Source organism: Xiphophorus maculatus, chromosome 20 (assembly GCF_002775205.1).
Source record: "Xiphophorus maculatus strain JP 163 A chromosome 20, X_maculatus-5.0-male, whole genome shotgun sequence".
Classification (NCBI taxonomy): Eukaryota; Metazoa; Chordata; class Actinopteri; order Cyprinodontiformes; family Poeciliidae; genus Xiphophorus; species Xiphophorus maculatus.
The window spans coordinates 12763932-12778185 of NC_036462.1; the positions used below are offsets into that span (position 1 = coordinate 12763932).

General features: G+C 39.8%; 1 protein-coding gene across 4 annotated transcripts in view; it reads left to right on the top strand.

The window, feature by feature from the left end:
- gli1 (GLI family zinc finger 1) overlaps positions 1–13189 on the top strand; it is a 58298-nt gene extending 45109 nt beyond the window's left edge. Inside the window, exons 3-13 of one of the 4 annotated variants that reach the window (XM_023325364.1) lie at positions 1831–2069; positions 3230–3331; positions 3427–3625; positions 3966–4134; positions 4281–4391; positions 4586–4729; positions 5543–5692; positions 6069–6233; positions 6363–6605; positions 6729–7035; positions 7754–13189. In XM_023325364.1, the coding sequence (XP_023181132.1) occupies positions 1831–2069; positions 3230–3331; positions 3427–3625; positions 3966–4134; positions 4281–4391; positions 4586–4729; positions 5543–5692; positions 6069–6233; positions 6363–6605; positions 6729–7035; positions 7754–10317 (4393 nt within the window). In that variant the 3' untranslated portion in view covers positions 10318–13189. The remainder of the gene's footprint in view (positions 1–1830; positions 2070–3229; positions 3332–3426; positions 3626–3965; positions 4135–4280; positions 4392–4585; positions 4730–5542; positions 5693–6068; positions 6234–6362; positions 6606–6728; positions 7036–7753) is intronic. The other 3 variants (XM_023325366.1, XM_023325365.1, XM_005796994.2) reach the window with 3 other exon arrangements.
- Positions 13190–14254: the final 1065 nt, after the last annotated feature.

Here is a 14254-nt window from a genome sequence, read left to right on the forward strand (position 1 = left end):
ATCTTTAGTTGGTTTGTTGCATACAGGCTACTAAATGGTTTTTAACCACGCATCGGAATTAGGTAGAAAGGGGATTTCTACCAAAATTGATATGTTTGTTGGTGTCAGTATTTTGGAAGCTGAGATTTTCACTCAAAATCATCTCTAAGGTGTGAACAGTCTGAATGCATCCTTGTGTCACCCTTTCATCATTTTCAAACCCTCCCATATTCGGCTGAGCACTGGTCCTTCATATGTCCAATAAATCCACTTTACCCCAGTCAAATTGTAGGATGAATGAGCACTTTAACCAGATCTGGAGCTTTGTGCCAATAATTTAGAATAGTCAGTAGTGTAACAGACAGCGCTAGCTCAGCCACTCACTCCCTGCTCTATGTTCCTCTGCTATCCACCCTCGCTCCCTCCCTCACTCATGCCACCCAGGTTGCGGGTGGACTCGGCCTCTCTCTGACAGCTGCTAATTACAGGCTGACCAGGCCCCGCTGCGCTCTGCATGACTGCCTCGCGCCCCACTCAGGTTACCCAGAGAGAGGGAGAAGCAGGGAGAGTTGGAGAGAAAGGTGGCTGGGCAGGAAAGAGAGAGATATAGAGAGAGGGAGGAACAGAGGGGTTAGGGGTAGGGGAAGGGAAGATAGAACAAGACAGAAAGGAATGAGGGGGGGAGATGGAGAAACCGAAAAGTACAACTGAAGGGATGAATGGTGGAAGAGAAAAGAAGGAAAAGACGAGAATTGGGGGGGGGGCACAGTGGATTAGAGAGGACAGATTAAGCTCTTGTGTGGAATACACGTTGAGAAAGAATGGAAGAACTGAAAGGATGGTGGAGGAGCAGAGGACGATCCTGAGGAGTGAAAGAGTCTGAGAGATGGAAGAAAATAGGCAGAGACCGATTTTGAGCGTCACAGCATCCATTGAAATTTATGGGAGCCGCTGGAAAGTTCCAAGGCTTACTCTTTCTTCTTCTGTGGGGGAAAACCCAGATTAGTAAATTTCCATGGTTTAGACCAAGATTAGAGAGATGCAACATCTAGTGGTGGGTGCGAAGCATTGCATCAACTATCAGGACAGCATAATTTAAAAGGCTCTTAGAGGACTTGGATATTGGAGTCCAATTATTTCAGAGGTGATGCATTGCTTTAGACTTCTCTCAAAGCTGTGTTATTGTTTACAGCAATCTGTGAACAGTCAGCTTGTATAGAGATAACATTTAGTAGCTTTTCCTCCTTTGTGATGATGTAGGACAAAATGTGGCGAAAATATAATATTTCTGAATAAAAGCAATTTGTTTATGTAATGATTATGTTGCATTCATTCCCTCTGACGAACTGTGTTATTAAAATATATCTCTCTGTTTTGATGAAACAATATGTGTGTTTGCTTTTTTGAATTAAAATAACCAAATAAAGTAACTTTCCAATGATATTCTAATTGACTAGGATGTGGGTTTGCCACAGTTAAATGTTGAATTAAAGTAGTTTTTTCAGATGGGTTTTGTTGATTTTGTAGATTTAAGTAAGAAAATGGGAAACAAAATTCTGATTCAGCAGATCAGCTCTCAAAACAAACTGGAAGTTGGTATTTGCCACTAAAGTCTTATTGGTGCATGTTCAGTCATAATATACAATTTCCTTTTAGAAATGCAGCTTTATTTTGGTTAATTTTAAATCGGTTTGTTTGTTTTTATTCTATGTATTTTTATTATTCAGTTATTTGTCTCAGTTTGTATCAAATCCTGTTTGTATGAAGGAGAAAAAATATCACCATGGAGCATTTGAAAATTTCTTTCCTCATACATACCGCTCATAATTCTGTCCTTTCTGTTATCCGCAGCATTGTGCCATCGGACCAGTCTCCCTACAGCGATGTGTCTCCCCTCCGAGTCCTGCACCTCGACGGCCCTCCCCAGGACTGCCACACTATGTACAATCCCATGACTCCCAGTATGGCTCATGGATCTGGATCAGGTCCGGTTCAGGGAAACAGCCACTGCTTGGATCAATACATGAGGCCTCCTCAGGCCCTTCCACTGCACAATATGATGGGCCACAGGGGCATGCCTCCTACAGAGGGTGAGCCACAGTATCTTTTTCATCCCCTTAACCTCACAGCTGCTATTGATTAGGACTTAAAGATACCTGAGAGACTGAAACTTAAACTCCACAGATTTCCACAGGAGGAATGATGAAAAGTTTGCAGTTGGACAGCTTTATTACGATGCAGGCCCCTCCTAAAGTATTGGACTTGAAACATCACATTTGATTTATCAGGGAAATTTTTTTTTAAGAAATATTTATTTTTATCATAATCACAAAACAAATGTAACTGAAGCCTTTCTGAATTCATACTTCAGTTTTAAAAGTTGAGCTAGAGATCTTTTAATATGTAATCTATTACTTTCTGGAGCATGATGTGACACAGAGGCCTGTTTCCTCAAAACATATCTTAGAAAATAGCTAAAACAAAATAGCTACTCACTTAACTATTCCTCTTCCATATTCACAGTTAAAACAATATTTTAAAAGTTTATAAGAATTATAACTGTGACCAACAAGAGTGTAGGAGGATTTAAGTTTATCCTGCATAAATACACAGTGATGAGAATTATAAGGCAGATAAACAACTTAAAAGTCTCACTGTTTGATGAAAGACTTTCTTATGAATCTCTCTCTGTACTTTGTATTTAAAGCAACACAATGATGTAGATTGAAGGTTTATTTATGCAAAAATAAACCAGAGATTTAGCAATTCTCTAGATATAATTCAAAAATTGGACATGCAGCACTTAATTTTAGTGATTAAAGGTTCCAATGTGTCTTTTAAATGAACATATGCCATGCACAGTAAATGTCTGGGGTTCAACTTGTCAAATAAACTCCTACAACAAATTCTGATGCACCACTTTAAAGAATGCTATTAAATATCTATCATTTATTTAAATACATTGGCTTGTTTAACAGTTTTTTTGTTTTTATCTAGACTTAGAAACTCACATGAATAAATGAATTCCAGTTTTGGAAACTGCATTTTTAGCGTCAAGAGTACAAACTGGCTAAAATCATCTTAATTGTCACCAGTTGAGCCTTTTTCAGCTTAGTTTTTTAGATAATTAAATTTCAATTCAGTTTACTTTTGTATATTTATCTTACTTAATCTTATTTAATGACTTGATTATGTTTCTTTGAAATTGTTTGCAGGAGAACTTCTAACTTTTCTCTCTCAAATCCTACAGGTAGCAATAGCGCCCCCTACTGCAACCAGAATAACATGATGTCGTCACATCCCAACTTCTGTCAGCTTCAGCCCAGCTCTGAGCAGATCGGCTCTGGTGACGGTGGGAAAAGCAGCTGCTTAAACTGAACGTATTCCTGTCACAAACGTTCTACTTAAGGTGAAGACTGATCCTTTTTTTTCTTCTGTCCCCTCCAGGCTCAAGATTCTCCACACCTCGCTCTATGTTGAAGCTGAGTAAAAAGAGAGCCCTGTCCATCTCACCTCTGTCTGATGCCAGTGTAGACCTGCAGACCGTCATTCGGACCTCGCCCAACTCGCTCGTGGCCTTCGTTAACTCTCGCTGTAACCCCAATGGAGCCAGCTCCTATGGTCATCTGTCTGTGAGCGCCATGAGGTATAATTCAACATTTTTCTGAGTTTACTACCTCAACCATTAATGTTTGTAGCCTGATGAATTATTGATGGAACAAAAACTAACCCAGTTACATAGATATTTTTCAAATATATTGTTTATTAGTGAAATAAAGAATGGGACCATGATAAATCATTTAGAAATGCTTGCCATCGTTGATGTGGCACCTAGATTGTGTTTGTGCTTTATACTTTTACATTCATAAACACTGTTGTTAATTTAAAACTTAGCAACATGTTCTGGGTATGTTCTTTAAATGTTAACAATTTAGTTCTAATTTTGTTTCTCTTTGAGTGGTAATGTGGTATATTTTTCTCCTCAGCCCATCTCTGAATTATTCCAGCAACATTAACTGCCACTCCAGACAGCAAGGGTCGATATACGGAGGAAACAGTGGCACACCTCTGGGTGTTCACACACCAGGTCCGTGCCAAGCTTCCCGTTTACCGCCCCACAATCCCCGACTCCTCGTTCCACCTAAGCATGGACATGTAAGATGGCTTTCAACCCAACATCACAAAGCTTTGACAGTAGATCAGCAGGTTCTGCTTATGATGCAGTGAAAAGCATACATTTCACACAGGAATCTGATGTGTGTAAACGAACTGAAGAAAACAATGTTGTATGTATTGTTTAGCAGCTGAAAACAGAGCCAGGTCTGGTAGGCGTGATGGACGGCATGAATGTAAAGAACCTGGAGGAAAGGTCAGAGGGAGATGTAGCCAGTCCTTCCTCCACCGGCACTCAGGTGAAGTCATGTCCTTTTTGTGATATTTACATCTGATATTTTCCAGGTATGATCATTTCATATTTGACAGAAAACCATATTCCAACTTTTGTTTTATCTGCAGCAGATTAAATCTGAACTGTAAGACAAGACCAGTTTGGCATTTGGAGTAAACCTGAGCTAAATGAGATTTCATTTCTACAAAAATGCTTTAGCAGGATCATCTGATGGGCTTGCTGGATGGCAGAGACGACTTGGACAAGGAGGACGGGAAGCCGGAGCCGGAGGCCATCTATGAGACCAACTGTCGCTGGGAGAGCTGCAACAAGGAGTTTGACACACAAGACCAACTTGTACATGTGAGACATTTTACATGTCATCAATCAGTTGGAGTAAAACCAACTGTAACTTTTTGATACAATTAGAAACTTCACTGGATTTTAGCTGTCACCAAAGTGGTGAATATCATGATGCAGAAACAAATGATACATGGTTTCCAGGATGTTATGTAAATAAAAATCTAGAAGTGTGGAGTGTATTTGGAATAGCTTTTAGATCTAATTACAACTTTTTTTTAAGTGTGTCTCTAACTGCTTTGTACATCTGAAGATGGATATTTTTTTTACATTCTTCACAGAAAAGCTCAGTTTGGATGGATCGCACATGATTTAATTTTGTGATGTTTTCTTTCAGTATTGTCCTGTATTTAGTTCCATCCATGTTCCTATTAACTCTGATCCACTTCCTGGTCCATGCTGAGAAAAGACCCCATCAACAGCATGACGCTTCCACTACCATGTTTCACCATGAGGATGGTCTATTCAGCTTAATGTGCAGTGGTTGCATTTTGCTAAACATAGCATCTTGGTTGTTTGCTAAAAAGTTTTTAAAAATTGTACTCATCCAACCAGAGCACCTTTGTAAAATTGCAAATGCTAAATATATCTTGTGACAAAATGCAAATTGCACTTATTATGAAAAAAAAATAATGGCGGAAACTGTGCTGATAAGTGGTACAGTAAAACATTACAAAATGACTAAAATAAAACTACAAAAGTATAAACTATTAAACAAAATAAACCAAAGCATTTTCTATTGAAACAAGTGAGAAGCTCTTTGGAGCTTCAGTCATTTACACTCATTCTATTTTTTATGTGTTGTCATCCTTTCAGCACATAAACAATGAGCACATCCACGGAGAGAAGAAGGAATTTGTCTGTCATTGGCAGGAGTGTTCTCGAGAGCAGCGGCCTTTTAAAGCTCAGTATATGCTCGTGGTTCACATGCGCAGACACACAGGAGAGAAGCCGCACAAGTGCACTGTAAGGAACTTTGAACTCTTTGTTTTCCATTTCCTGATCTAAAGTTAAAATGCAGCTAAATGAATGTCCTTTTGTAGCTTAGAAGGAAAGCAATTTAATTTCTCACCTTTATAATCTTTAGTCTTACAGTCTTTGCAGACTGTAAGACTGCAAAGACTTACAAGTAATAATACTTGTGGCTGATAATACTTATCAGCCACAAGTATTATTAATATATATTGATGAAAAGCTTTTGAGGGTCACTTTAATTCAACAAGTATATTACTGTGGAGCACCAGATATTTGAATAAAAGCATTAGATATGCATTATTTATTTGACTATTTTTAATGTTCCCCGACTGTCATGATAAACTGTTCTGAATGTTTTTTGTTATAGTTTGAAGGCTGTAATAAAGCCTACTCTCGCCTGGAGAATTTGAAGACCCACTTGCGCTCTCACACCGGGGAGAAACCATATGTATGTGAACATGAAGGGTGCAATAAAGCCTTCTCCAACGCTTCAGACCGGGCCAAGCACCAGAACCGAACTCACTCCAATGAGGTACTAAGACAGACAAGTTTAAAGAGCGAAACTGAATGACTAACTGATGGCTAATCAATTTAGCTTTATTGGTAAAACTCTCCCATTATTTACTGTATAAGAATTTGTATGTTTTTTTGTGTCTTACAGAAACCATATGTTTGTAAGATCCCTGGTTGCACTAAGCGATACACAGATCCAAGCTCTTTGCGTAAGCACGTGAAGACAGTACATGGCCCTGAAGCCCATATCACCAAGAAGCATCGTGGAGACACAGGCCCACGACCCCCTGGCTCAGCTCTGACCTCTGGAGGCCAAACATCGGAGCTGCTCCTCGAAAAGGAGGAGACATGCAGGGAAGACTGCAAATTGTTGGCACCTGAGACTGCCCTGGTCAGTGACAAACATTATTGAAGGCTGCTGTAGAGAACAGCAAGAAAGTAAAATCAAGACATATTTGCTTACTTATTCTTAGAAAATTCAATAAAACTTTCTATCTCTTCATTTGTCTTTCAGAAGTCCCAGCCAAGTCCTGGTGCTCAGTCGTCTTGCAGCAGCGAACGTTCTCCACTGGGGAGCACCAATAACAATGACAGTGGCGTGGAAATGAACCTAAATGCAGCAGGAAGCTTGGATGATCTCACAGCTTTAGAGGATGGAGTTGCAGGTGGAGGAAGTGGTGGAGGAGGGGAGCTAGGAACAATGGGAATGTCTGCGCAGGCTCTGAAGCGGCTGGAGAACCTGAAGATTGACAAGCTAAAGCAAATTCGAAGGCCGACTCCTCCTGGCCGCTGTGCCAGTAACAAGCTTCCTGCCATTTCTGGTACATGCTGGAAAGAAAAATTTTGAGCCTTTTTATTTTTTTGTCACAGAACATACACAGAACTCAATGTATTTTGTCAAGATTTTATGTAATAGGGCAACACAAAATTGTACATAATTGTGAAGTGGAAGGAAAATGGTACAAAGTTTTCAAAAGATTTTACAGATAAAATATCTGAAAATGTGGCATTGAGTTGAATTCACTCGTCTTTATCCCTATATCTCATTTATCCCTAATTCTCAGAGTTGATTGGAAGATGAGCAAAGGTAAATACTGACCAATGCTTCATAAAAATGCTGAAAGCACTGCAAGTGTCTTACAGAAGTAGGTAATCTTTCAGCTGAAAAATTACTCGAAACATGCCCTCATACCTGCAAATTTATTGTTTTCAATCTAGAAATGATCTATTTCAGAATCTGGCGCAAGACAATAGTTTGTGTTTACAGATGATCTCCATCTATTTTGATTGAACGTTGCTATTTGGCAAAAATTAAGTCATCCTCTTAATCTGCAAAGCTGGTAGAGAAATACCTCAAAAGACTCACAGCTGACATTGCAGCAAAAAGCAACAGGTGTATGCCACACTTTCAAGTTTTTTTATTCTGACAAAAATCCCCTACAAGCATGGGTTTATTAAAATGCAAAAATGTTACTTGAATACATTGCCAGGCACAGTGGAAGATGCTTAAGTAATGTTATCCTTAATTTTTCTTTCTAGGTTCAGGGGACAACATGGGAATGTGTGCACCTTCTCCACTTAATCGACGAGTAATGGAGCTGTCCAACCACGAGCTCGGAGCTGGAAATATAGCAAACTCTACTAATGACAGGAGAGGAAGTGGTACAAGCAGCCTGAGCTCAGCATACACAGTGAGCCGTCGCTCCTCTATGGCATCCCCTTACCTATCTAGTAGACGCTCCAGTGATGTCTCACAAATAGGAGGGACAGCAGGGGGCGGCTGTCACCTCCTGAGTCCAGAACAAGCTGGGGGCGACCCTCTTTCACCTGAAACCTATCGTAGAGGAGCTCCATGTCCCGGAGGTGGAGGGTTACCAGGTCTCCCCAACTTAACACCTGCTCAGCACTACAGCCTGAAGGCCAAATATGCTGCAGCCACTGGCGGACCTCCACCCACTCCTTTACCTAACATGGAGCAGTCTGGTACCCCAGTAAGAAGGGGGGGTCCTTTGAGTGAGTACCAAGGGCAGCCTTTACCTCCTTTTCTCCAGCAAGGAGGTCCTCGGCGGCACAGTGCCAACACAGAATACGGTACTGGAGTTATCTACCCTCACCAGGCTCCAGGCAACAACACCAGGCGGGCCAGTGATCCGGTTAGATCAGTAGCAGACCCACAAGCTCTACCCAAACGCTTTAACAGCCTCAATAATGTGGCCATGATGGGCCGCAGAAATGCACTACAACTTCGTAGCTCTGACACAGGTCTTTCCCGCCACATGTACTCCCCACGTCCACCTAGCATCACAGAAAATGTAATGATGGAAGCCATGGGTATGGAGCCCCATCTCAACACTGTTGATCCCAGAGATCGTTCCATGATGATGACCCCTGTAGAGAGAAACTTTATGAGTTTCCAGCAACAGAATCAGACAATGGGAGGTGGAGGTCCACTTCCAAACCAGCTGTCCCCGAGCCATGACTCTCTGGGCTGCCCGGATCCCGCTTACATACAGCGGCATTACCAGGGACACGGAGGAGAAGTCATATCCAGAGCAAGTGGGAATCCATTAAGTCAAGCAAGACCTACACAGCCAGATGGGATGTCAAATACTCTTCTCCAACAGGCTGAGTATGGCATGAGCACCTGCCAGCTGAGTCCTTCCGGTCCACATTACCCAGGCATAGGTCAGGGCAGTGACAGTGGGGGTCCTTGGAATGACAACCACAACCAAATCCAAACTTCAAGCCATGCAATTCAGAACCAGCAATCGGTGCGGTTCTCAGATTCCAGTTTGCAGCCTCAACAAACACAAGCTCACTTCAACAATCAGACAGCCCTCTACAATAATTCTGATGGCACTCACAAACCTTTCATTAAGCCCGAGCAACAGTTTCACCCTGGTATGGGTGGTGGAGATGCCTGTCAGAGTGCGAAGCTCCAACAGCAACGAATCCTCCTGCAGCAAACACAGACTTACCCCCAACAGAGTGGTCAAGTGTTGATGAGAAACTCTGGCCACCCAAGCTGTGATTTTCAAGGGCAGAACCCAGGTTCGTACCCTAGTGGAGGTGGCTTAAGTTTGGGCTGTGCCGGTTCTGCGCTGTCAGAAGGCCAAAGGTCAGAAACCCCAATGATGCAGGTGAAAGAGATGATGGTGAGGAATTATGTACAGTCTCAGCAAGCACTCATGTGGGAGCAACAACAAGAGCAAGAGCAGCAGAGTGGAATAAAACCAACTTCTCTTTCTGACAACATGGGTTTGAATGCTCAAGCAGCAATGATGCAACACAGCCCAGAGCACCAGAATCAGAACCTGTATCCCAGCCAGATGTATTCCTCTTACCCTGAACATAATCTGGTAATGAGCCCTGCTGCCCACAGCCGAGGGTCCACCTCAGTTACACCTAAAGATCAGCACCTGACAGGTCTCCAGGGTACATGCTACAATCAGGAAATGGTTGTGCCCAGGCCGCCTCAGGGACGCAAGCCTCTCAGCCGCCAGAATAGTCTACCACAGGTAGGAGGGGGTTACCTTGGCGGTTCCCCCCACCTGAGCCCTGTACACTCCACTTCCAGCCCCAGACGAGGGGTGCGACTTCCACCTGTCCAGCATCCACAGCACCCTCAAAATGAAATGTTTTCTCCCTCCAACAACAACAACAACAACATGTACTATACAGGTCAGATAAATATGAATATGGAAAAACACAGGGACCCCCAGAATGGACCTTGCCTTAACCAGCCGACCAATATGGGACCACCAAACCTGGACCCAGCAGGTGACACCAAGTCTGCCCCTATGGCTCCCTATCCAGAGTCTGGTCCCATCTCGAATGCCTTAGAAAACCTGGACTTGGAGAATGCTCGCATTGACTTTACTTCCATCATCGATGAAGCTGATTCTTCCTCATTTAGTCCAGTCAACAATCCTCTTCAAGGTCTTCCAGGATCATCCTCCCAGGCTTCTTCACGCCTCACCACCCCACAAACGTCCGTCAGCCTGACTCCAGGCACTGGCCTGTCCAACATGGCTGTGGGTGATATGACATCCATGCTTACCTCACTGGCTGGGGAAAATAAGTACCTGAACACTCTGTCTTAGGGGACTCTAGGGCAGCTTAGCATGCATTACCTATAGAAAAGCAATAAATACTCACCTTGGCCTTGTTTTTGTTTTTCAAAATCAGATTCTGTCACTTTGAGGGATTTTGACTGAAGGTTTAGCCAGACCAGAAAGACTGTAAAGTGGAACTGTTCATAAAATGGATCAATAGTACTAAAACCAGCAATAATAACTTACTGGAGACTCATGTAAAAAGATTTGATAATGTATTCTAATAGGTTTTGGGTGCAAGTTGAGGCAAAACTACTAATACAGTCTAATCACGTTTAAAAAAAATATGCAAACCACCATCAAAAACCTTAAAACCAAAGGTGCCAACTTTTCCCCATTTATAATTTTTCCCCTGCTGCCTTGGTACAGTTTTTCTGTGCCTTAGTGTAAGTCAGAACTGTTTTTTGATTTGATCATAGGATGCTGAACAGTTTTTAGCAATCGAAAAGGGCTTTGGCAACAGTGGAGCAAAGAAGGATTTATGTAAATATGTTTTATAAATATATATATATATATACAAAATGTGTATACGACAATGAGACATTGAAAGGTTGTCTTTTGATAGTTTGCTTGATAGTGTGCTTGAAGCTCAATGTTCAGGGGTTAGTATTTTTTGTTTTTTTGAAGAGACAAGAAAGCTATGCTTTTAGTGATTGAGAAATGTTTCTCTGGCTTTGTAAATCTTCTGTGTTACTCTTGATTTCTTCCTTTTCAGTATCAACACAATCTATACCAGCAACATATCAGTATTCCTACATATGCACCATTGCAAAGCAGTCGCATGCATTGTAACCCTTACACCTATCCCTACACACTGACACTCAGGACTTGTTTTGACTCTTTAATGTTCACACTACATGTATGTTTGACTTGCCTTTCCAGACAGAGTTTGCACTCCACTTGTTTACTTTAAGTGTTTCTAAAGCAGCTACTTTTTTTTATCAGGTGTCTTTATAACAGAATGTGCCTACCACTTCTGAGGTACAGAATGTGAGAAAAGCTCAATTAGTACATTTATGTTTACTGGCATCCTTATTGACGGTCATAAAAGCTTTAAAATGAATGAATCTTTTATTGCAGTGTCTTAATCTCATTGAAATAAATGTCAAAAATGAATTTGAGTACATTTATGCAGGCTTTATTTTTTATTATTTTAAATATATACAATGAAACTGATCGACAACTTTCTCATTATTGCATAAATGCAATGAATAGGAAGAGTAAATAGTAAGATACAAGAGACATAAAGAAAAAATGACATTAGACTGTGTTGCTATGGAAATCAACATTAATACTGCACAGATTAAATTGATTTCTCTAGACTAGATTTAGGTGTCTTACTCATTGTTTATGGATAAAAACTTGTGTTTATGTATCTTCTGACTCAGGTGTGAAACATTTGAGAGGATCTTCCTTGCCCTGCTAAGACAGCAGAAGGTGACAGGTTTTTAGAGAGCAGAGAGGGCAAAACCATGATTTTCTATGCTGTCTTATTGTGGTTTGGAGCCAAGGTTGACTCACAGAAATAGTCACTTTTTGCGTCAAAATTTACTATTGATTGAAATACCAAAAATAGTCTGGCATTTCAATCAGTTCAGGATGTCTTCCACTTAAGGCTTTCTGATACTTTTGAAGTTAAACAGCCTAATTACTGAATAAAAGTTCCTGGCCTCCCAAGTAAACTTTTAATATAAATATATACAAAATAAGGCTCCATTACATTTATTTTAAAGCATGTAAATAATGTATTTTTTCAGGATGACATTTTGCTACTGCAATAAAAGATGCATATATTTTGGAACTTTTGACACATCCTTTTCAGTGTTTCTAGTAAATGTGGCCAGCAATAACAGTGATTTATATATGGCAGCATGTATGTTTAAACAGACTGCATTTTCTGTACAATAATCTAACCACCAGCTCACACAGGACTCAGCTGAGGGTGATAGTAACTGAGGAAATTGAGTTAATGTGTAATTGTTTCCTATATTTTAGAAACTGAGGTACATTCATAGGACAACCTACTGCACTTTGGCTCTAATCCCAAAGAGTTACATTCTACATAACTAATTCACAAAAAGGCTAATCCTGCTATCACTGTAGTAAAGTGTTTATCAGATACAGAGAGGTACTGGTACTTTAATAGTTGAGCTGTATCCCAGGAAGAAAGCAGCAGCTCTTTTTAGTAAAGTGGTTTTGCACTGATTACATCACTGTTTGGAAAATATCCCTGTGTCTTTCAGTGACTCATGCCAACCTCATTTACATGACTATACAGACTTCATACAGTTTATGATTAGGTCAAAGATCTGAGCCTTTTAAGTTTGCAGGGGCCACACTAAAGTATTTCATAAAGCATGACTATTCAGCAGATCACAGTATTGTCACTTCAGCCTTAGCACCAATTAATATTTCCTCAGTTTGGAATAAGTGCACATCGTACCAAAGATTCAAGGTAACAGAGGAAAAGATGCACAAATAGAGTATTAAAGCTCAACACTAACACTACCCCAAAGTACATGAACATTAATTGTTAGTGCTGTCATGTAGAATGTATATGTTTTGTACAAAATCTTTTTATATTAATGAACCTTATGATTGTTGCCCGGCGTGTGTGTGTGTGTGTGTGTGTGTGGGCGTGCGTGCGTGTGGGGGTGATTTGTTTTTTGTTTTCTTTTTTGTAACTGTTCATTCTGACTTATTTTGCTGGCAAAAGATTATCACCTTTAGCAAAACAAAGCTATTTTAGTAGCAAAAACTAATAGAATAAAGTGAAGTGTTTTATTTTCTGTACAATTTTCTACATTTTTATACATATGTGCTATATTTTACCAGTTCATAAATAAACCTGCAGTTTGATATGGGTGCCAATTTTTTTTGTCAAATTCTTAAAATCAAGAAAATTTGATGTGTCTGGTGTGTTGTAATAAAAGTGACAACAACTGATTGCAAAGTGGTTATAGACGGCCAAAGGAAATCACATTATTGACATCATATTATCTTAAATGTGTAAGTAATGACTTCTGATTCTTTAACTTATTGCAGTTCATTACTATAATTTTAACTATATTTGTACACTTAACATAAAGGATTCTAACATCTGATTGGCTACACGGCAAAGAAAGTCCACTTTAGACCAATCACCATCAACTATAGCATAGTCATTTCTGCACAAAGACTGCAATAGGTCATAATGGAAGATAGAATAAATTCACCATATGATAAACAAAACTAGACATAAGTAACTAATCTATATTAAATGAAAGAATTCTAAGATACATGAATATTTATAAGATTAATTAAATATTTTAGCTTTCATTTAGTGGTTCAAAGTATCAAGCAGTAACAGAGGAGGGGGCTACAATTAAAGGTAATTAATCTTTAGTAAAATTGCTGAGCAGTTCAACATGTCAGATGTCCATTTAATGACCCATATTAACAGTTTAGAATATTTAATTGTGCTTTAATAAGCATCTTCTATGGTAATATTCTTATTACTATAGAATAAGTACATTCTATAGTAATAGAATAATATAGGAACTGATATGTAATGGTAACATTTTCATTATTTCCACATTTATTATCTATTTTCTTGATTTTAAATCATTCATTTAAATAACGGAAGTGGCACGGTGCACACTGAACAGGTCACCAGTTCATCACAGTGAAGCACAACCATGCATTCATACTCTTATACCTAAGAATAGTTAGAGTATTTGATTGACATAGTAGTCATGGTTTTTGATTGTGGGAGGCAACCGAAGTTAAACCCACATATACAGGAGAAGAACTTGCAAACTGAAAGACCACAGACCTGCATTTGAACTCAGGACATTCTTTTCCTTTGTGCCACCCAAAAATATTTTATAGTAATATTTATTTGTTTATTTTTTGTTTTAATTTTAATGCGCAATGTTTTATTTCG